General features: G+C 44.3%; 1 protein-coding gene across 3 annotated transcripts in view; it reads right to left on the reverse strand.

Moving 5' to 3' along the window:
• Window positions 1-300: 300 nt before the first annotated feature.
• The window catches only part of myo9aa (myosin IXAa), a 111,919-nt gene continuing 88,429 nt past the window's right edge, over window positions 301-23,790 (reverse strand). For 2 of the 3 annotated variants that reach the window (XM_041966821.1, XM_041966805.1), the window contains 27 exons: window positions 21,751-21,891; window positions 21,252-21,291; window positions 21,026-21,148; window positions 19,136-19,216; window positions 18,829-18,939; window positions 14,864-14,986; window positions 13,714-13,863; window positions 12,863-13,170; window positions 10,659-12,419; window positions 9,792-9,891; window positions 9,358-9,573; window positions 8,356-8,453; window positions 8,089-8,219; window positions 7,429-7,652; window positions 7,118-7,234; window positions 6,818-7,006; window positions 5,651-5,701; window positions 5,367-5,478; window positions 4,932-4,993; window positions 4,491-4,683; window positions 4,256-4,384; window positions 4,022-4,127; window positions 3,786-3,917; window positions 3,406-3,529; window positions 2,306-2,514; window positions 2,013-2,155; window positions 301-1,910 (listed from right to left, as the gene is read on the reverse strand). In XM_041966821.1, the coding sequence (XP_041822755.1) occupies window positions 1,420-1,910; window positions 2,013-2,155; window positions 2,306-2,514; window positions 3,406-3,529; window positions 3,786-3,917; window positions 4,022-4,127; window positions 4,256-4,384; window positions 4,491-4,683; window positions 4,932-4,993; window positions 5,367-5,478; window positions 5,651-5,701; window positions 6,818-7,006; window positions 7,118-7,234; window positions 7,429-7,652; window positions 8,089-8,219; window positions 8,356-8,453; window positions 9,358-9,573; window positions 9,792-9,891; window positions 10,659-12,419; window positions 12,863-13,170; window positions 13,714-13,863; window positions 14,864-14,986; window positions 18,829-18,939; window positions 19,136-19,216; window positions 21,026-21,148; window positions 21,252-21,291; window positions 21,751-21,891 (5,665 nt within the window). In that variant the 3' untranslated portion in view covers window positions 301-1,419. The remainder of the gene's footprint in view (window positions 1,911-2,012; window positions 2,156-2,305; window positions 2,515-3,405; window positions 3,530-3,785; window positions 3,918-4,021; window positions 4,128-4,255; window positions 4,385-4,490; window positions 4,684-4,931; window positions 4,994-5,366; window positions 5,479-5,650; window positions 5,702-6,817; window positions 7,007-7,117; window positions 7,235-7,428; window positions 7,653-8,088; window positions 8,220-8,355; window positions 8,454-9,357; window positions 9,574-9,791; window positions 9,892-10,658; window positions 12,420-12,862; window positions 13,171-13,713; window positions 13,864-14,863; window positions 14,987-18,828; window positions 18,940-19,135; window positions 19,217-21,025; window positions 21,149-21,251; window positions 21,292-21,750; window positions 21,892-23,790) is intronic. The other variant, XM_041966814.1, reaches the window with a different exon arrangement.

Here is a 23,790-nt window from a genome sequence, read left to right on the forward strand (position 1 = left end):
ATGTCACAGTGGGTAAAGCACAGGTGTAAATAGTAAAATGAACAATATTTTCATTCCGTTTATCTGCGTCAGTCTCAGGGTTTCCTGCTTTTGTGCATGCTGGCCTACTGGGACACGTGAATGAAAGTGAGCCATTGTTCATGTTATTTGTAACATCTGTGCTTTCATCATCACCTGCTGTATAAAAGGCCTTTCAAATGTGTCACCTACAGTATTTCAACACGGGCCCGAATAATCGACAATGTGGAGAAACACACATTCTCAAGAATAAAGACAAAAGACCGACTTTATGTTCTTGCTTGGTTGCTATTGAGCAAACACTTTGGAGACAGGAGGCGGGGATGGGTTTGAGACTCTGGGGGGTGGGGGGGGGAACAATAGATTTCAAGAATAGAATTGCATTTGTCCACTATACTGTACATATGAACTGTACTGTACATTACAATTGTTGTATGGCTGTTAAGCAGTGAATGCAGGGATTTTATACACATCCGACATTCGTTACAGAGCTGGGATCCCACTTGGCTGGAATACACTCCGGCTGAACTTGGTCCCTTTGATGGCGGTATTTCCCTTGTGAGGGGGAAAAAAAAAGCAGCACAAACTTAAAACACATGAAGTGGTTTTCTCTTTCTCACACATGCAGTCATGTATGAGCGCTCGGCACGTGCCCACACACACACACACACACACACAACACACACACATACATAAATCATTCACTGCCAAAATCCATACATCTCTGTCCAAGATACTCAAAAAAAAGAAAAGAAACAAAAAAAGATAAATATTTGACTTCAACTACCCAGCAGAGGCTGGTGTTCCGGCTTTGTACAGTATTTATACCTGTATATTATACGCTATAAAGAATTTCTGTGACATTAAAATTTATTAAATAAGGGAAAAATAAATTTGTAATAACAGAGCAACAACTGCTTACACTGATTGTTATGAACTGTAAACTCATAAAGCAGCTAATAATTGTGAGCTTGAAGTTCACTGTAACATCCGTGACGCCTGACGTTGCCTGATTCCTCTTATTTACTGTAGTACGCTGCTTCAGCTTTCCAGCTCTGTAACATTCCCTGATACTAAGTGGTCTTCCAACGTTCCCTTTTCTCTGTCCTCCTGCTCAGTGCGTCTTCTCTTGGCGCCGAGTGCTGCCGAGGCACTGTGAGAGCATGGGTGGCAGTTTAGTCCACAGAGGGGGAGTCCTTCCACTGATTTCTGTCCCTCTGCCAAAGCTTCCCCTCTTCTGGGGGTAGAAACACTGTACACGGCACTTGGGGACACTTCTTTGCAGACTTCAACAAAGAAAGGCTAAGCAAGAGTGCTTCGAGAAGTTGAGATCAGTCGCCATTGCGTTACCTCCCGTTGGGAAGGTAAATGCCTGCCAGGGAGCTGGAGGCCCGCTGTCCTTCATACCATGAATTCATTACTGCCATACAATACCAGCTGCTGCGGTATTTCTGGAGGGTCCCTGCTGTGGCCGTCGCTTTCTCTGGAGTGCCTCACGGTTGAATGCTTGGCCCCCTTCAGTTTGTGTTTGCCCCTCTCTGGATTGAAGGTGCCTCGGCTTGTAAACTGGGGCCTTTCGTCAAACCCTTCCTGATCTCCGGTGGGGCCACTGTCGATGCTGTCGGATCGGGAGGCTTGAGGCGCATTCACAGCCTGGGCCTGGGCCGGACCTGAGCCAGCAGTGGGAGACCTGGCGTGGAAACGAAAGCGACGGGTGGTGGCAGAGGAGGAGGACGTCGATGGGTGGAAGTGTGATGAGGAGGAGTAGCAGGAAACACTGGTGCAAGAGTCCACAGAGTCCAGAGACTCGGGCTGCCGGCGGAGAGCGCGGCGTCGGGGGCTTTTCCCGTCAGATCTCCGAGGCCAGGGGGAAGTCAACACTGGACCTCTTTCTGCAAGGGAAGGACAGAACATGTCAACCTCTCTTTTTTCATCATTTCTACACAAATACGTATAAAATTTTGTACATGAAAAGGTGAGTTAGAGTGAAATACCTGAGAAGTCAGAAATGGTTCCCTCAGAGTCCACATTGAGGTTTTCAGTGCTGTCAGCGGTACCGATAGAGGCCTCTGACTCCAGGGTCTCATCATCTGATGCCCGTGGCTCCAGAGTTAGCATCTCAAAAGTCAACTCCTCCCTGCAGAGGCAAACGTGACCCCGATTAACAAACACAGCCAGCACCAGTAACACATACAAACCGCTCATTTCTGTAAATTCAGTTCTTTTCGAGTCATTTACACATCGTGTAACATTCTCAGAACACTTTAAGCTCGTTGACGGTGTTTACTTCTCTTTCTGCAGGCTCTCGATTTGCTCTGTCAGCACCCTCTCTTCCTGCTGCATGGCCGCCTGCTGGTGCTCTGAGATTTCGCCGAGCGAGTCCGCCCCCTCGTCATCGCCGCTTTCTTCGATCACGGCGTCAGCCACTGATGCCAGCCGCGGACTGACTGGAGGCGAAGGCGTGTGGTAGCTCACTCGCTGTACGTGGCCTTTTCCCTAGAAGACAAATCGATGGCAGACGTTGTCTTCTCGCTAATGTGAATATGACGTTCGTGCTCCATAAAAAAGGCAGCATTTCACCACTTTTAGCAAGCAGCTACGCGCACAATGACACACAGACTTTACCTTTTTAGCTGCATTTGGCTGCTTAGAGCAAAAGTGAGAAGTGAAAAGAAGAGGAATCAGTAATGGCAGATTCATTAAGGTCAGTTTTAATGCACAGCATCACGCGTCTGTCAATTCTAGTTAGTCAAGGTAATCATGAGCTCTGCCCACAATTTATCCAGAGAAACATTTTACAGCTTCTAATTCTGGATGCTTTTATGAGCGCGAGTCTGAAAAATGTATGCCACATTACATGCTGAAAAATGTTCACTTTGTGTGTTCCATCCTTCACCTAACATAATGTAAATCTAATTAGAAGCAGTTGTATAATGTCCCTACTTTCAGCCACAAGACACGGTCGTAAAATAAAAGAAAAAACAGAAGCAGAGACTAAGTGGAGCGATGACTCATGCTTTGCGGGATGGAGAAGACGGATGTTAATATTTGAAGAGATGAGACTATGCAGTGATAGTGTTGGTACCACAACAACGTCACCACTGGATGATGGTTTGGGGATGCAGTCCATGGTGTGTGTATACATACCATCGTGCGCGCTATGCTCATAAATCTAACAGCTATTAGTACGGGTTTCTGGGTAAAGGAAAGGACAGGTTAGGGAGGATCCGGGGAGGAGAAAAACAGCTTAAAAAAGCAGGAAACCAGGGAAGGTGTAGCACTTTTAGGATGGCTCGGTCAGGCGGATTTAGCTGTGAGTCACTGTAACATCCTGATTCAACTGATAACAGCAGGATTTGTCACATTAGTCACATTATTTGAACTCACCATTGACCGTCGAATGAGGGTCAGTCTGCATTTGGCCTTATTCTCAGCAAACTCCAGGCTACTGATGTCCTTTAGTCGTACTTTGTACTTATTCATCTGTTCACAAATGATAAGCTCTACACACCTGCAGAGGGACGGCAAGAAAGAAGCACTTCAGAAGGACTGAAAACACTTAATGTCAGAGCCAAATAATCAGTTCAGATGGATGAGTAAAACATTTTTGACACAAGTTTCTTTGTACAGTTAATTAATGTCTAATTTCTCCTCCTGGTCATGCGTGCCCCTCATTTAAATGTCTTGTATGAGGGGCCTGCACCACACTTTGTGAACCACTGACGGAGGCAAAGGCGCTGAATTAAAGCGACAGACGCGATTCTTACGCTGTCGTCTTGCCGATGTCCTGGACACTCTGCAGCGGATCAATGGTGTCAGGACAGCGCAGGATACAGGGAGCAAAAACTATAGCCAAGGCGTTAGCTGACATGCGGTTTGTCTCCTCCTGCAAGGCGATCCTGGAAGCAAGAATTCAGCATTAGAACAGGTCTAGAACCAGGAAGGAGATAAAGCAGCTTCAAGCATTAATCCTAGTCTAAGATTACCATGAGAATTTTATTACCTGACAAGATGAAATATGAGGCGTTCCAGAGTGTTTAGGTGAGTTCTGCTTAGCTGGTCAATAACTGAATACGCCCCTCTGATCATTTCCTTTTTATCCTGCAAACCTGAGGAGGCATTTCCACATGACAAACCACCATTTACCGTTTATTTCACAGTCATAAATTGTTAAAGTGCGAATCTCCAGACTGAAGCACCTGAAAGCGGAGCAGGATATCTGACGTCGACCACTTACCCATGGCACGTATAAACTCCTCATACAGCTCAAATGTCATCAGAGGATTAGGCAGGTCTCTCAGCCACTGCTTGAAAACACTCGCGATAACATGGATGTTGTAGTCATCCAGATTCATGCTGTCCACATCTGTGTGGTCACAAGGAGAACGCGGACACTTACTAATCACTTCTAATCACTTCAAAAGCCAGCTAGCATCATTAACCTGCCAGCTAGAATATATAGCAAAAGCCACCTGTGTCGAGTCCCTGCTTGAGTTCTTTAATTTTGTTGGCGGAGCCTGATTTCCTGTAGATTCCTTCAGTGTAGAGGCCGTGCATCTCGATGTAGTTGATAAGCTTCTCCGCTACCAGGGGCACCGTCCTCTCGTCATGAGTCAGACGAGAAACCTCCACTCCGAACTGTCTGGAGGAAAGCTCCGGATCAAACTGTTCAAAGACACAAACGTAATGTATAAACACACAGACACGTCGTGCTTAAGCATGCAGACACATGCACGCAGCAATAAAGTGCAATATTTTAAAATTCTTGCAAAGCTTTTGATTGTTCCAAGAAGATATATTATCAGTAAGTACAGTCCATCACTGCTATGACACAAGCTACTGTACGCGAAACCACAGTAACACAATTAATGTCATGGGACATTATGGTGCGGTGCACAATATGGCCGACTCACCTTCTTACTGCATTTGGTGGTCGTCTTCTGGCAGCACTTTCTGTGGCAGGCGTAGCGGCACACTGGATAAACACAGCCGGAGAAATCAAACAGGTCATTTCCATGATCCACAGAAAGGCAGTGCCTCCTCATTATTATCAAAATTTGGGACAAAAAGACAAAAAATGTTAGCGCTTGAGAGACTGACGCGGCATTGGCTGGCATGCAGAAAACATCCTGCGCGAATAAAGGACAAACTGTGCGGAGAAATCTCTGCAGAGACGGAGCCGCAGAACCCATGAGTCCAGTTGAAGGCTGATCTGATTAGGGCTGAGGGAGGGTGGGGCTGAACACCAGACTGTGTGTGTGTACAATTAGATTTCCTTAGATCTGTGAGATTCAGGGCTTTTCTTGGTGTGCACAATCCCTGTTGTGACGCTCCGCATGCACACTCACGTTTGCACACGCAGGCTCGGTCCATCATCCAGATGAGCGACGAGCAGAATTCACAGTATGTGGGGATGCTGTACTGGGTGGACTTGAAGATGTGGCCGTTATGCTCCTCCACCTGCAGAGAGCAGCAGAGCAAAGGATCACTTCCAGTTCAGCCTTTCACATTTCTATGTATATTTTATATTCTTTTCTATTCTGCTCTCAGGTGTGTTTATATGTTGTTATTCCAGGGAGCAAAGGAAGGTGCAAAGGATTGTTATCAATGGTGAGACTGAGGAGAGACTTACAATGTCAGTGTCCTTTTTCCTCCGTTTCTTGCGTTCAGGTTTTGGAACCTGCTGCAATAAAATAAGATAAAACAGAACAACTGATATGTTTTTTGTGTTTCTTAGATATGTCACTGTATATGTAAGCATTATTAATACATATTAACATGAAGTGTAAACATAGATAAAACATCTAAACTCTCAGAAGCTAACAACTCAGGCGGCTGATGAACACCACAGTAAATGACATCTGAAGCTTGGGAAGACACTTCAGAAAAATCATTACACATGTCACTTTGTTATCTGATCCACAACAAGCAGTGCTGGAAGAAGCATTCAGGTCATTTACTCAAGTAAAAGTACTAATACCACAGTGTGAAAATACTCCACTGCAAGTCCTGCATTCAAAACCTTACTTCAGTAAAAGTTTTATGCAGCATTATAAGCAAAATGTACTTTAAGTGTGAGAAAGAAATACTCATTATGCAGTATAATGCTCCTTCTTCTTGTTTTACTATTAAATCTGAAGTTTCTGGATCCACATCACTGCTGCATTAATGTGCATGTTGCATTTTACTGATGCAGCTGTTTAAGGTTTAGCTCATTTTAACTACTTTATTAACAAGTTGGGCAATTTAATCCACAGGGATGCACCATGTTCTATAAAATCATCATATGTTTGTGGTGTCATTGTCATGTGAGAACCACAAATCTCATAAAGCTCAGAATGATGATATATTTAGGTAATCTAAGAGGCTTTTTCAATTGTTTATTTATCTTAAGAAGTAGAAGAATTTCTCAACCCATAAAGGAAAACTTCATCCTCAGTTTAACAGAAAAAATCTAGTTCAAAATAAGTAAATCGGGAGATTCCGGGTTTAAACTGAAGAAGAAGGAATAAAAAAATGAAAAATAGTTATCTGCAAAGTAACTAGTAACTAAAGCTGTCAGACCAATGTAGTGGAGTAAAATGTGCAATATTTCCCAATGAGGTGTCGTGGAGTAGAAGCTCCAAAAGTTGCATAAAATGAATAAAAAGTTAAGTACAAGTACCTTGAATTTGTAGTTAAGTACAGCGCTTGAGTAAATGTACTTTACGTTAATGCATTGAATTCACTCAGAGGAGCATTAAAATGTCTTTTAATGGTTCAGACATCAAACATCCATAACTGTGTCCCGTGTCCTCACCTTGCTGACTGTGCTGTCCAGAGGTTTGTACTCTGTCATGAACTCATCCAGGAAGACTTTAAAGGTGTTGACCCACACTGTGACGGGAGACTCCCTCCAGCCCCGCTGCTCCTGCCGCATGGTCTTCTCCAGGATGTGCTCAAACAGAGCGTACAGGTCTTTGTAGCGGATACTCTTACCGTCGTCCATCTGAGGAGGAAGACAGGGGGGTCACAGGAGGAGCGCGGCATCCATCGGTTCAAACTGCGACTTTATTTGCTGTTTTTCGATTTTGAATGATCATGTGTTGGGAGCACTTACCGCCAGCGCTGTGGAGTACGAGTTGAAGATGTTTAGACGGAATTCCTTCAAAGCCTTTTTAAAGACGACGTCCACCATGGTGTCCTTCTTACTGTCCTCTGTGTCCAAGTCGCTGATCTAAAATGTGACATATGTCATCACAGCATGAATATGGACGACCTGTAGCTCTAAAAAGATGACTCAACACTGCATTGTATTCATCTGTTTCTCTCCTTGTGAGGGATTTTAGATGTTAAAGTGCACCTGCAGGCCACCTAAGCAGCTTTACCCACATGCATCTACAGAATATGACAGCGAACGTTTGGCTGCACCTTCTTCATGAGGAAGTCGTTCATGCTCCTGTAGTCGTTGGTGCAGGTGAGGATCTGCAGCGCGTCGTTCTGCCACTGAGCGGGCTCCAGAGCCACGCTGCTGATCTTAACACTGCGCCTTCGCTTCACCTTGGGAGACGGCTCCTTGTTCTCCTTCAAGTCCCTGAACCCGCGATCCAACGTCAGATCAGGACTGCAGGGGGGCGACATGTTTTCCTGACCTGCTGTGAGGAAGAAAGCTCCAGTCAGCACCCAATGTCTCCCACAGCGCAATCACTGAACAGCAGCTAATATTTTCACATCTTTTTTTCCAAAAACTCTCAAACAACTGAATATTTCAGCTAATCTCCACAAACAGATATCTGCATGTGAATGAAGATAAACAAACCTAATAAAAACCTAAATCTGTGTTAGACAGTAGCTTTTGGGGTTCCACCTCTTGTGCTTTCCACATGCACTGTTTACCTGCATGACATCCAAAGGCTGCTCAAATGTGATTGGTCAGTACTGGTCTGACTACAAACAGAAACCAGAATGCTTCCAATCCCTAACTCTCTCTGCATTCACATATGGATATCTGTTTAAAGAGATCACCCAGTGTAATTTTTGGTTATATGAAAGTCCTTGAAATGGATGTATTTTGTGTTTTGGGTAACGCACCCTCTCCCAGCAACGGCCCAGTGTCTCCATAGTCTCCATCCATGGAATCAGCCCCACAGATCAGCTTTTCTCTGGATGTCTTCTTATCTCCATACTTGGTCTTGCCCCAGAAACGCATCTTCCCACGAACCCTTTTCCAAAGTGAAACAAAACTTCTTTGATTACTGATGAAAATGTGATCAAAATCTAAAGAGATTTCATTTCTAAGCGACAAATCTGTCATTGACAAAAAGACACAAAGAAAAAAAAAGTTCAGGTAAAACAAACCTTCCGTCTTGCGAGTTCTTGCGCAGTGAGTCCACTTTGCCCAAATCTCCTGACGACATGGCTTTGTGTATCTTCTTTTGCTCCTCAGAGCTCGCAGGCTGCAACAACATCAAGTTGGACTGCGTGTTAAAGACACGGCAAAAGCGAACGAGGCTTCTCTGTGATGCACAGTTCAAGTTCGCGCCAGCAGATGGCAGCATCACATCACTGGAGCTGCTACAGCCACAGTTTACATTTAGCAGAATAAATGCTATTTCTAGTGAGCATGACATTACAAAAGCAATAACACAACAAATGACACTACATTCTAAAACAAGGACCAAATCAGTTTTCTCAGGAAAGACCCGTAAAAGACAGCCAGAGTTTGTGAAGTGATGAAGAGTGACGTTCCTCATCCTTTCTCAAGGACTCCCTCCCTTCAAAGACCAGTGCTGCATGCTAAGAGCGGGAAAACAACCGGTGACATGCAAATGTTGTTAATTGACGAAAGAAAAGATAAAAGAGAGAAGACGCTTTCAAAGCTGTGAGAGAAAGAAAAGTAAAATTATGTTAGAAAAGCGACTACGTTAACTGCTTCAACATTTCAAAACTCGTCTTGCATACATCACGATGCACGTATGATTTTAGAGGGGCTGTCAAAGCAATAAAGTTTTGGATGAAAGGTTGTCCGACAGCCAACAGAACAGACATGAATATTTACCTCATGCATAAAATCACTTAATAAATGTTCTTCTATTGGAAGGAGAGTGTTTATGTTTTATTACAGAACACCATGTGAGAGCAGGTATTTCAAAATGGTTTTAAAATACCTGCCCTGAAGTACTTTTGAAATGTTTTCCACTCTTATAGAAAGTTTCTAGAAGTTTGTTGAAGCTCAGTTTGAGTCAGAGGTGGGTGAAACAGATCTCTGCTCTCTCTGCTCAGAGGGTTAGAGAGGTCAAAGAGAAGCCACGCTTTAAGAACGCAGAGAGGGCCACTGCTGGCTTGGATGGCGCCCGTTACCATGTCTGAGTCACTGAAACAGGACTCTCCTAAGCCCGCCTCTGTGGAGCTCTGTTTGGAGAGGGGTAGAGTGAAATGGCGGGGGCTGACGGGGCTGCCGCCATCATAGTCATCCTCGTCTGAATCGCCCCCAACGGAGGGGATGGGGGCGCGGGTGAGGAAGTTGGAGCGGGTCCGTGCCATTCTGGCTTTCTTTTTTTGGCCCGCTCTGCCAACCTGGAGTTTACCAGAAGTGATAACAGCATGTTTAAAAGGAGCCTTTGATAACATGTAGACGAGCTTCAGTGCATTTTGTTCTTCATGTAGGTGAGATGTGTGGTTTTTTTAGTGTAAGACTGCAAGATTCATTAATTCATCCACAACACAAAAAGGCACTCCTGCAAACACATGCTACGTGTCTATTTCCTACAGAGAAAAGGGGAGAGGTGACTTACATCCCGCCCTTTTGCTCCTTTAGAAGGTTTGGAGGCCGGTGAGGGTCCCTCTCTGGGAAGGGCTACAGGTGTTTCCTTAGGAACAGCCTCACTGTCAAACCTGATGGACAAAAAGAGGAAAAAATTAACACCTTATTAATAAATCCAAATAAATAATTCATTAAGAGGCAACCAAGAACCAGTGTGTGAAAATGCCATTAAATACACATTTAAAGCTGCTATGTGAAGAATGTATGTGGTTGTAGCATCTTTCTGATGAGGTTAATCTGATGGTCAAATCGGAGCTGTCTGCGTGTTACTTTAAGATCATGCATCTCTGCGTCCCAGCGTTGGATTCATATTGTGGGGTAGCATCTGTAGTGCCTTTGTGATACTGCCACCAGGGGGCACCAACGTCAGAAATGTGCAAATTCTTCACTTGTTACCAGGACTCGTTTTAGTTATTTATTTAATCTAAAGTGGAAAACTGATTTATTGACTCATTGACCGTAAATGTATTTTTATTATTCTTATTTATCCATTCATTTATTTGCTTGTTTACAGTTAAGATAATATAAAACTTGATTGATCTGAGGCTGGGAAAATTCAACTTGTTACAGTGGATAAAAAGGAGAGATAGAAAAAGAACAAATAGAATAAAAAGATAAAGAAGAGTATAAAAAATAATATTGCCTTATGAAGAATGGATCAGTTTCATAATGGAAAATGTTTTGAATAGCATGTGAGAGAGATAAGTAGAATAAAATACAGTGTTTTTGCACACGTTGCACAGATGTAATAGATATCACAGTCTTGCTGTGGGATTTGTATCGCATGTCAAAAAATAGAGCAAGCAAAAAAAGAGTGATGCATTAATTAAATACTCACTTTGCAAATGTCACTTTGTCCTTTGGAGAGAAGAAGATGTTGCCTGGCTTGTCCGTCATACTAACTGTGGTGACTTGGCTGCTTGGTGGCTTCTTGGCAGTCGTTCTCACTCTGGTTCCTCCTCCATCTTTGGACTCCAGTGTGAGTTTGGGTGCCCAGCCATCAGCAACAGGCCTGCGTCTTTCTCTGGGAGCAGAGGCGGGTGGAGGAGGCAGCTGGGGGTGTGGGGCGCGGCCGTGGAGGTCTACACGTGGGGACGAGTGCACCGATGGGGCAGTGGAGTCTGACCGCGTCCTGGCCTGAGGAGCTAGCCCTGCGGTTCTCTCGATCAGCAGGGAGCTGGGTCTGAGGGGCTTGCCGGCGGTTGGAGCTCCACCAACATCTTGTCCTCCCTGTCGACTCTGCTGTATCCTGTGCAGGGCTTCTCCTCTTTGCTTCTCGAACATGTCTCTCTCGTACTGAGCGAAGAAAAGTCGCTGCCGCTCCAGCACTTCTTTCTGTTGCCTGATCTGCTCCATCATCTCCTTTTCATTCTGCTGCTGCTGATTGCGCCGCCTCTCCTCTTTCTCCTCGTTCAGTCGCACCAGTTTCTCTATGATGGCCTGGTCAGCCTGAGGGACAGAGGTAGAAGCAGGGACGGGACCCGGAGGGACGGGAGCTGGGTCTGGTTTCTGTGGCGATGGTGTCAACTCCCCTGTCTGGGCTGCAGAATCTCGAACCTCCACAGGGGGACGGACGATATCGCTCAGCTCTTCGCTTAGCGGTGTTTCTTTCTGCATACTGATGACCACCACCACTGGTCGGCGTGCTGACTCTCGCCTTTCTTTGAGGGGCTTGGTAACGGCGGTGGCGGTTGTAGAGATGGCTGCCTCTGTGTTTTGCTGAGGCTCTTCTGCAGGACGATGCGAGATGACTGTGCTGCCCTCACTAGTAGGGACGTAAAAAGTCGGGAGGTAGTTCTCGATTTTGGGCGGATGTGCGGGGGCAGAGGGTGTTGCCGGATCCAGTTTGGCCTGGCTCTGGTCCCCTGGGTGGGCATCAAAAACCCCTGTCCTATGTGGTTCAACTGGCTTTGGGCTTGTTGAAACAGCCTCCACATTCGGCTCAGGTACTGGAGTTACTGGAGGAAGGGGGGAGCAGGGGGCCTCACTGTCTGCCTCCTCTTCTGCAGCCTTGGGTGGCTCCTCATCCATAGTGAGAAGCTCAAAGCTGCCTTTGGAGCTCTGGCTGTCAGGCGTCCCCTGGGGTGAGCGAAGAGGTGGGGTAGAAGGGGGCACCAGCTCCACAGACCAGCGCCGCTCCTCAGACGGGGACGAGGCCCCGCCGCTGGTCGCCCGGACCTTCAGGAGCTCCAGGCTGAACTTGGCCTGCTCCAGCTCTCTCATCCGCCGGCTCTCTCGCTTGGCCCGAGTGGTCTTCTGGCTGGGCTCATCTACAGTTCTGGACCTCTCTCGCACCACCACAGTGGATGTCTGGCTTGCTTCAGTTTGGGCTTTCGAGGGACTTTCTCTCGTCCTAGCATGATCTCTTCCGTCTCCTTCCTCCTTAACTGCACCCTCGTGGCCACTGAGGATTTGGAGGCTCCTTTCTCGTTGCTCGTAGGAACGATCCTCCCATGTGCTGAGGTCCAAGCCCATAATTCTCTCAGGCGGCTCCTCCTCTTCTTCCGGCGAGGGACTCACCTGGCCATTCTGCAGCTGAAGCAGCTTCTCCTGCTGCTCCTTCGTCTCCCTCAGTCTCTGTTCTCTCAGTATTTTGAAGCTGTCAATCAAGAAGGCATGTTACAGGTTAAACCGAACTACTTCCTCCTCAACTCAGACAATCAAGATACCTTTTAAACAGCTAAAGTTAACAAATTTTATCCACCTCAAGTATTCACCAAACTTCTAGTCTGATTTAGTTCTTGCTCTCTGCGGCTCAGCTGATTGTAGAGCCGCTTTGGGCTGGATTGCTTGCGTAATGGCATGCTCGGACCAAGCCTGGCCTATAAGCACACTGAACAATGGCCAAATACAGCAGGAGCAGTGTGCAAAGATTAATCTGGTTGTTCACCAGCTTTAGCAAAAACCATGCAGTCACCTACCCTCAGAAGCTATTTTCATACTTATTGCTCATATGTTTGCTTTTGTTAGAATAAACACATCTAGCAATAAAAAGAACAGAACCGGTGCAGCTGCTAACAGGTGTTTTACAGTATGGCTCACCTCTGCCTGGCGAGGTAGCCTCTGCTAAAAGCCTGTAGTTGCACCACGGCGGCAAACAGATGCAAGTAAGCTTCTCTGGCTCGATGACAGCGCCAGGCCGTCTGAATAACCAGAGCCGCCGTGCAGCGCCGGTAGAGCCATAACCTCCACGCCCTCTGCAGCACCAGAGCAGCCTCCCTCCACAGCCTGAACCTCTGACGCTCTCTGTAACCTCGCCAGTGCGTCTGCAGACACAGAGCTGCCCCCTCCTGGACAGTGGGGTCGTAATCCCCCTCTTCTTCGACGGATCGGTACGAACGCCACCATTTCTGTGAGGAGATGATTATTTTAATGACACTGTGATGGTTTGATTTTTTTCATATCCACTGAGTACAACAACTCCATTATAAGTATGAGCATCTTTACTCAAAGGCTAATTTAAATGTTCTGTTACAGGACTGAAAAATAAATCAAATTGTTGATCTGAACAGTATTTGAGGTGAATTTTATATCATTTCCACTTCAGGCACTTAAGATAAAATAAAACATTGAATAAATTTCGATCCTTTCATTTTAAATTTAACACTGGGCAGTATGCATGAAGTCAGTATCACTGTGTTATTAACAGTATCTTTCAGACACTGATTATATTGTAAATGTAAGCGAAGTCATAACATATGATGACTGATACGATGAACTGTTTTTCATTGTTATGCTTTACATCATAAACTTAAAAGAGAAACTAATTCACTAAGCCAATATGAAATAATGCTAAATGAACGCTCTCAGGAGCATCAAAACAAACTCTACAGAAAGTGATTTCAGTCACACAGCAGGAAAAGATGGAGATGAAGAAAAGCTCCGTGCCGTACCTGGATGCAGACCGCTGCGTCTCTCATCCTGACAAACTGCTTCCTCTCCAGCTGGGCTCTGAATCGCCGCTGCAGCGTGACGATGCGTCGGAGGACTTCCCCGTGGAGTAAGGCCTGCAGCCGCTGACGCTCGGCCTCCCGCAAGAACACCTGCGGGGGAGGGACCACGACGGAGTCAGCGCACTCGCTTAATGAAGAGCGGGGCTGTGTGGCCATGCACAACGAGATAAATCCCAGGCCGGATACACGGTCACAAGTATGTCAGGTATGATCCTCTAATTATATAGACAGCGTCCCACAGGCATGCAGCCCATCATGCCTCATTCATGCCGTGGACCAAATATGGGGCACTGTCTTCATTACATCCTCCTTTTTAGAGGGAGGGTGCTTTCAGGTAATAGGAGGTTATCCCCAAAGTGCTCCTTTCCCGTTGTCCATGACTCTATTTATAGTTTGTGTAATTCAACAGTTTAATAAACTAACCTGAGCAATTTAAAAACCCCAACTTATTTTCAGTAAACAAATGTAGAGTCTTGGATTGTCATTTTCCAGCAGATAATATAACATAAAGCACATAATAACACACAGAGTAATGAGCCTGAACCTTTTCTTTTCGCCAGTGTCACCAAACAGTGGCAAAACAGAAGAAAATCACTAAAGCACTGCTTTGCTTTCAATTTAACATCTGGAATATATGCTGTGACTTTATTTAACTTATCGAACCCTGATGTTCTCCTTAAATTGCGGCTGAAGGAGCTGTAAAAATATTCCTTTTAAACCACATATCTCATATTTTCAGCTTGTGCAACTTTCCTGAGGCTGCATCAAGCTCAGACTGCGCCAAATATTCAAAAAGATCAGTCTAAATATTCTAAAGATGATGTTAATCGATTTTTACACAATGAACCGTCACTCTGCATCGCAGTTTCGGTATTGATGGAAACTTTGGGACCATTAATAACATCTAAACAGAACTCAAAGCTCAACTGCGTAACATTCAAATGACCACATTGTTTTGTACAGTAGAGGCTCATTCAGATGGGGATAACGGGCCACATTGAAAACAGATGTCCCCCCACGTTTTACTGTATTTGTTTATCGGCTGATTTAAAGGAACTGCAGGGATGAAGACGGAGCGCGGGGTAAATACCATCGTCTTTCCAACTTGGTACCCGTCTGGTTGTAGATCTAGCTCGTCCAGACACTGCTGGATGCCCTCTCTGGTGGCGCTGGTGCATTCTGGGAGCAGCACGGAGAAGTGATGCACAAAATCCTGTGGACAGAACAAGAAAAGGTGCTAATGAGAAATAAGTTCATCTGTTCTGGATTTTATATTCATGTGCAAGTAGAGTTCAGTCCAGCTTTAGTTCCTGCTAAAGCCATCAGCTGTTCTAACACTGATTCCAGGACAGGATTAATTGAGGATGTATCCGCCGCGGCCTTGAATTTGCCTCCTGTATCATCTATTTAGCAGAGACAAGCCTTCAAGGCACATGTGGTTTCAGGTAAAAGTCCATGCTGTCCATATTTGCAGAGGTTCAAACATCACGGCATAAATATGCTGAACTCCCACTCTTCAAACTGAGGCCCATTGTCTGAATTCAATACACTGTGCACCCTGAGCTGTAGGGGGTGGATAGGGAAACAGATGCTGTGTTTATACAATTACAAGCATGGGGAGTGTTTCAGAGACCCGAGGACAATGGAGAGGCTCTGTTCTAAAGAGTCGGGAAACAGCAGAGTCCTCCAAAGTGACACCATGCCCAAGATATTTCTCATTAGTGCTGACCGCAGCACTAAATATGTTTGGAGGAATTTATGGTGAACGAGGACGTCTGATGCTAAAAACATCTGAGTGAGCTCATCGAAACAGCTACAGTCTTCTGACTCAGCTATCAGTTGTTAGTGGGAACTATTTTCCAGAGGTGGAAGAAGTAAAAGTAGGAATACAACAGTGTTAAAATAATCCATGACAAGTAAAAGGCCTGCATTCAGAAATACTCTGGTCTGTACATTATTGAACTGTTTCAGAATCGTGTTTTTCGAGGTGCAGCTAGTTTTAACTTCCTAGTTTTAGTCCAGTGGTTCCCATCCTAAAGGTCGGGCCCCTCCAAAGGGTCAAGAGAGAGATAAATCTGATGGATGGATGGATGGATGGATGGATGGATGGAGCAGCAGCAGCAGCAGTGAAATAAGTGAAAAAATGTGAAATAAGACTATAAGAAGAAAAAGCTCTGCTTGACAAATTCATATTCATTAGACACTAATTTCTGCATTTTGTGAAATAGTGAATAATTTGACCTTTCAGGGATGAAATGAAGCCAGCTTTAAGTTTATATGGCAAATATCTCTTTGGTGGAACTGCGAATAGTCATAGACGTCTGAAAAGTGACAGAAAGTCCCAACTGGACACTTGGTTTTTCTAAGATATCACAAACTGAAAAGGTTGGAAACCACTGGGGTAATTTTTAATAATCCTTTGTATTTTATAAGATTATCAGATGCTGTTTTATCTTAATCTTAAAATTAACTATTAACGAATAACCTGATGGTTTGTTACACAGAACCATCCGGGAGCTCGTCCATGGAAACTAATTGGAAAAGAGCAGCGGCTCTCAAAAAACACCACGCAGGTGATTGGATGAACCATGTGTTTATCACAAGCTGATTTAAACCAATCAGATCAATGAACCATATGATGTGCATTAGCAGGACTCTTGCTGAAACCGGTCGAGAGATGAGTGAAATGTCTTTCTTCTATAAAGAAAAGCCTTCAGTGTCGTTCTTTGCTCTTCTCATACTGAAGAAATACTCTCCGGTTCTGATATAACTGAAGCAGCATCCACACTAACCTCTTCAGGAGCCGCCATTGTTGCTTTCAAAAGAAAGACTGTACAAAAGTGCAGTACATGAGTAAAGTCGAGTTGAAGCATAGTGAAACCGTCCACGGCGACGTCTGTGGATTTATCCTGAGCAGCTGGGATTGCCACCGCTGTTAAACTGACTCATTTTTAAAGCTTTGAGTGCCAGAAATGATTGATTGACTGTATTTGCGAGGCAGCGGGAGTCTTAGCAGTGAAGATCTCAGACGCACAGTAAATACAGCTTAAACTACAAGCGCGGCTGCAGGAGACACACTGTGGTTTCATGGGAAAATAAGTCGTGATTTGGCGAAGTGACTTAATCTTTGGCTCAAACCCCGAAAAGACACGCCTGGCACCGACGAACATTCAAAACCACAGCCTGGAAACTAAAGTAAGACGAATCCAGAGTGGGAGTGAGCCACTCCCGAGCACTTTCTGCCCGAAGACTCACTTCCAATCAGCATAAAATATGATCTGCTTCATTAGTCACACAGCGTTTCTCACAGGGTTGACATCACCCCTATGAGAGCCAGTGAGACTCAGATGGCCGCCACCTCGCGGCCCACATGATTCCCTCCGGACACGACACGCACCGGATCCCGACTCAAACAACATCAGCCATCACTGGCACATTAAATCATGGAAACCTGGGTGGCGTTTGAGCTCTGGGATGCGAGCCGCGAGGCTGATCGTGCTTCGGTGTTCTGGCCTGCACATGTCTGCGTGGAGGGATGTTAACGTCATCTGCTGTCGAGCGCTTGTTTCCTGGATGACACGATACTTAGCATTTCGGGAAAAAACATCCAAATACATGGAGGATGAAGTGGGTCAATCGTAACTCTCAGGAGACCATCGTACTGTAGTTTAAAGGGGGTCTCCACCAATTTTACACATAAAGGCCAGTTCACACGTCATGTTAGTGCTGCTCTGTGAAGACTTGTGTGATGTGTTCTGCAGCTCTGGAGCAGCTTCGTCATGTCTGATCAATTATTGGCAGGCTGGGCTCAGTGAATGTTGTAAGATGAAAGCTGCGTTGCAAACTGAGGTTGTGGAGCCTAAAATGTGAGCGTTTACCAGACGTGGAGGAAGTCTAACAAAAAGGTGGTGTTGAGAGGTGGAGATTCCAGTGTTTCTGGAGCTCGATGCAGATGTCACTTCATCTTTCCTCCTGTGATTTTGCACCATTCTTTTAATAATTTTACATGATTCCTAAACTATGAGTCCAAAAAAGTTGAGACACGGTGTAAAACGTACATAAAAACAGAATCATCTGCAAAAAAACTGTTTTACAAAGTGTTCCTGAGTCCATGCAGTAACATCCTTTATCCAATCATGTGTTCTCAAAGTGTTGAACTCCCTCCATCCTCGCTTGTGAACAACTGATCCTTTCCAGGATGCTCCTTTCATACCCAATCATGATACTATCACCTGTTACCAATCAACCTGTTTACCTGTGGAATGATCCAAACAGGTGTTTTTTGGATCATTCCGAATCTTTCCCAGTCTTTTGTTGCTCCTGTCCCAACTTGTTTGAAACATGTTGCTGCATCACATTCAGAATAAGCAGATATTTACAAAAATCAATGACGTCACTGAGGTCAAACAGTAAGTACTTGTATTGTTTTCAATTGAGCAGATGTCAAAAAGGATTAGCGGGTTATCACATTCTGTTTTATTTCTGTTTTAAACAGCGTCCTGACTTTTTTTGGAATCTGGATTTTATAGTCAAAACACCAGTGGTGGAAAAAAGTAGTAAAAGTAGAAATAATACAATTTAAAAATCATAATTGTAATCAACAAGTTAAAGTCCTGCAGTTTCAATCTTACACAAGCACAGACGAATGATAGTAACATGTCAGCAGCATTGTAATGCTGAACCTGGTTAACAGGGAGCTGATGTTAATAATTTTACATCATTTTATGCATATCTTGAGCATCATTTTTACAAAGAGATCACATGTTTTGGATGTAATATCTTAATCTTAAAATCTATCTAATAACTACAGCTTTTAAATAAATGCAACGGAGTAAAAAGTTCCATATTTTGAAGTTTGCACTCAAGTAAAGTAATGTATCACAAAATTGTACTTAAGTGCAGTGCTTGAATAAATTAACATTCTGCAACTGACTAAGTGGCGAAAAGGCCAAAATTCTTGCGAAATAAACTTTACATGTGGGCTGTTTTTGTCCTATTCTATAAATAACAGTTAACAAGGTGTTTAAAGAGTGTGTAAGTGTGTGTGTGTGTTACCTTGAAACTGTACTTGATGTTGTAGCCCGACTGCCGGATGCGCACAGTCTCCAGCATGCCTGTGTAGCGCAGCTGCCTCAGCACCAGGTTATCATTAAACCTTAAGGGCAGCTGAGAGGAAGAACCAGGGGGGGAGAAAGGAGTCGAGGAGAATGACAGAAAAGGGAGAAGCGACAGGCGGCAGAGGGAAGAGGGGGAAATGATAAACAGCTTCAGAAAAGTTCAAACTTTAAAGGAAATGAAAAATGCTTTGAAAGCTAAACCGAACCAGCCAAAGTGGCCGCAGTCTGGAGGGAGCACACTGTACCTTCTCAGCGTTGGAACGGATGCACTTGACAAAATAAGGCTCAGACTGTCCCAGAGTCTCCATTAGCTTATTGAGAGAGGCCTGCAGAGGACAAAATTAACACAAAGCATGAATATAAAGGCACGTGTGGAGGCGCAGGCCGTCGTCAAAGTCAGGTGGTTCTGTCAGATGTGAGTAAAAGTCTTCAAGATTAAAGTCGCTGCCAGGGATCACAAATACTAACAATGTGTCTACGAAAACACGAAGAAGAGACCATGTGTGCAGAATTCCCATGTGTGATTACCGTGTGTGTGTGTAAACATACAGTATGCACATGTGTGTCAGCATGTGTGTGTGATAATTCAGCGGCGGGAGGAATTCAGTCTCCTCCTCCTCTATGGGAGATTAAAGCAATCACTGCAGCACAGGATGTGGGAAGTGAAGTCATCCACACACACTGGGGCCAGGGCTGCCCGCCAGAGGGGCCTCAGCACTCATCTCACAGTTCACTTTCAGAGAAATCAGGGCGAAAATATCACTTTCTGGTTGGCTTTCTTTCGTTTCAGCTGCGATTGAGAGATTGAGAGATTCTTCTGAGCGTGAATGGAAGCTGCCTCGTTTAGCTTGCATCTTTTAAAAGGAGAAGAAGCTACAACAAAGAGCAGCTCATCATTTCTCATTTCCTCTGTTTTCAATAGTTTTCTTGTTCCTACAGTTGAATGTTCAAGCTTCACTGTGCAGGATGATGCATGTGCAGAGTCTGACATTAAACGTCTGTTTTCACATTCATCTGCTGGAAGTTTCTTTGTGCTCGATGAAATCCAGTTTCAGAGAGGCGGGTCTAAGGCCTGCTGGCCCAAATCTGTTTTCTGGCATATCCAGATTGATTTTAGAAAGTCTGGACGGCAAAAAAGCGATGTGTCTCAGTCTTGGACGCGTATCAGATTTCAAAGTGTCTTCTGCAGAGTGATAGAAATGCATCAGTTTTTCATGCGTCAGCGTTGGGAAAGCCGCGCTATCAGCGTCCATAGTTACCGACACCAATGCTGTTAGCACAGCAACCCATGCAGATAGGTTGGTCATGTCTGAACACACCAATCCAATCTGATCTCTTGCAGAAAACAGTGTGGACAGACTGTCTTAAAGATCTGATTTGAGATACAATCTGATAAACCTGCAGTCTGAACAAAATCTAACCGTTTGGAAGCGAATCCTGGTTCAGTTTTCATCTTACTGGTGTGACGTGGAAACCCGAAGCCTCCAGTGCGAAAAAAAAATGAGAATGAACTTTTTTATTTGCTATTATCTGAATAATCGTAGATTCAGGACTTTTTTAATGAGGGAGAAGGAGTCGAAGTAATTTTAAGGATTTTAACAACATAATAGAGCTTTATTTTAACACACTGTTAGTCACAGCAGTGTTTTACATACATCTTAAAACATGTCTGGATGGGATCTATAAATGGTTGGAATAAGCTCATTTTTGGTTCTGGGAGAATTTCCTTTTCTGCAGGAATCACTCAGGTCACCTGTTTTCACGGTCTCATCCCCTCATGAGTGAACATCAGCGAGGAGAAGACAAACTTTCTACTTTCTCACCAAATCAAAAGTATTTTTTATGAGACATTTATTCAGCTTTTTCCTTAAATTCCCAGACACGACGTCATATGTTTTAAGACCTTTGGGTGGGTGTGTGAGCTACGTAATAGACTTCACACAGACGCTATGGGCAAATACAGGGAGAGACCGTGGACAGTAAAGGCCACGAGCAGGCAGAGGCACAGAGGGATGTTTCCACCCACAGACCCACCTTGTTTTTATCATATTCACAGCTGGAGGGAGATTCCTCTTTCCAGCTCGGGCTGATCGTGTTATTTTTAGGGTGGGAGTGAGTGTGTGTGTGTGTCTGACCTGGAACTGTGCGCTGATACTGGGTGGTTTCTTCTTCTTGTGGAGGTGAAGCAGCGACTTGGTGATGCGGTCGTGAAGCGCCAGGTTGCTGAGGTACTTCATTGACTTGACATTCAGTAAATGCTGCAGGGATGAAGTCAGAGTCAGGTGATAATGCTGATGATATAACACCCCATTAGAACCGACGCCTTCTGTTACGATCAACTAAAGGTGAACTGTGCTGTACCTTTGGAAGAACTGGCTTGGATTTGTAGTTTTTGTTCCTCCTGGTAACAAAAAAAAAAAATTTAAAATTAAAAGTTAGTCTATTTTGAGCATCATTGTCTGCTTTAACTCAACAAGTTAAATCAGTGTCAAGAAAAAAAAGGTCAACGAAGTGTTAAATTAATTCCAGAAATTCTTCCCGAGTGGGTCGTATCCCCGTCAGTAACTTTATTCATCCCTGTGGGGGAATGCTCTTTCACTTGTTGCCCTCCATGGGGAGGTCAGAGGTCAGGGTCGGCTGCAGAACAGCCCCCTCGGAGCTGGTGGGAATGCAGCGCTCACTGGAGGACGCTTCAGCAGGGCAGATGTTTGCTGACCCTGAGTTTGAACTCCAGTTTCTAGACCGCACCGTGGAATAAAATGATGCTGACAACAGTTTTATATCTAGCAATCGGAAAGAAAACCATTAAAAAGACACAGCAGTGTATCATCGCTCAGCGTGGATGCGCCTTGTTACTGACATGAGGATGTCGTGGGCTCTCTCCAGGAGTTTGCTGCTGGCAGAGTTGACAAAGATGCCGTCTTCTTCTGTGGTGGAGCTGCCGGAGGACAAGCGGCTCTGTCGACCCACGCGGCCGTTCCAGCCGAGGCCCGGAGAACCCCTTCAACAACACACACCCACACAAATAACACTCATTAATGAATGGAAATTAAACTTCATACAAAATGCTTACTGAACGTCATTGTTATAGATATATAGATTGATCTTTATATTATTATGATAGTAGTCCGGTACACATTTAGAAATGGAAAGCAATAAAAGGATAATATATTTTTTGTGAATGCATTTTAAAAGCTATGCAGAATTCAGAATTCAATTCAGTGAGAAATCTACTAATTCATTAAATTTAGTGCTCAAGATTCATTTATACGCAACCTGCAATCGGAGCATGATTACAAGAAACCCACAAACAGCATAGACATTAACAGGCCGAGTTAGTGAACATGACAACATCTTTAACACACAGACAAAGAGCCCAGAGGGTAATTAGTCTAAATTTAAAGCGCTAACATATGTTCACTTGTGATCGGTTTTATTGTTTTACGTTGAGCTTGAGGCTGCAACTACATGACAGTTTTTTGGTTTTTTTTTGGATGCAGTGATGAGATAACACTTAACAAAGATCTCTTGGGATTGTGAGAGTCCCTCAAATGACTGTTTGACAGTCTGGTCTCATCTGGGGATGCACCGGTCCCCTTTTTTTCAGTTCTAAACCTGAATTTGCACATCTGTTGATACTGAGTACCAATCTGATACCATAACTAATAAGATGTGAGCATCACTGTGTGGAAGAGACTGGGATTATTCTTTCACTACTTAACTTACTATTCAGTGTTTTGAGTTTTTTTTCCTTGCGAGTACATTGAATGCAATGTACTTGCAAAAAAAAGCAAATTCTGATTCTGATTCTTCAATAAATAATCGTGCACCAGCAACTTGGAAATTTTTTTTTAAATAAACCTTTTAAATGCAGCCACAAATTGGCCGGTAGTTTAAATCCCAGACTAAAGCAATACAACTGCATTAAATGACAAAAACATGCAAACAATAAATCACAATTAAGACACAAACTTGATAAATTAAATCACAATTTACACAAAGAGGATGAACAAGTAACTTATTAAAAACAAAACATTCGAAATAAGCAGGGATAAAGATTCTTTGTAAGCGTTTAGTGCAAAAAGTGTCACAGACATAATCATAATATTGAATTAAATAGATCGGCCCCACTGTCACAACACCAAAACCAGCTATTTAAGTCAATATCGTACAGATATCTGATATTAGCATCGGATCAGTGTTCAGTGTTGGCTAGATCTGCTGAAGCTTAGCTTTGGACAAGTGTAACCGACTGCATGTGTCATTTTAAATTTAAACACGGTGCCTTGGGTCATTTTCCCCTGACGGAATGTCACCAGCAGGGGCAGCAGTATCCATGTTTTCTCCTAGCAGCAGGCAGCGGACTTCGCCTCACACAGAATTTGACACAGTTTACTGAAGCCTCAAAGGGTTTAAACCTCAGGCCTGAAGGTGAAACCTCACCACCTGCCCAGAACACAAACAAAAACACGGGCGGTCAGGTCATGGTTAAAACCATTAACCATTCTGAACTATTTTAGCCTCAAGGAGAAGACAAGAGAGGAGGAAAAGCAAGAGTCAACTCTGAGTTTTTCTGTGGCAGCAATGTATCACTGATTCAGCTCTTCAGATCCACTGGAGCCCTTTATTTTGTTCCTGGTATCATCATCTGCAGGTTTACAAGAAGTTCTATCAGTTAACAAGCCACACTCTGTGACACACAGACTACAGTAGCAGTGCAGATGTTTCTGGCATCTCACACTGTGTTATTAGCAGGGGCTGAATCATTCCTAGAGAGAAAACGAGGTGGGACACGAGCCTGTGGAGAGATTTTTAATGGCTAATGAAAGTGAGAGTCAACACAGATACAGAACAACAGCTGAGAGGGCTGAGCTTTCTGTGCTGCAGATTTATGGGCCAG

This window comes from Chelmon rostratus, chromosome 1 (assembly GCF_017976325.1).
Source record: "Chelmon rostratus isolate fCheRos1 chromosome 1, fCheRos1.pri, whole genome shotgun sequence".
NCBI lineage: Eukaryota > Metazoa > Chordata > Actinopteri > Chaetodontiformes > Chaetodontidae > Chelmon > Chelmon rostratus.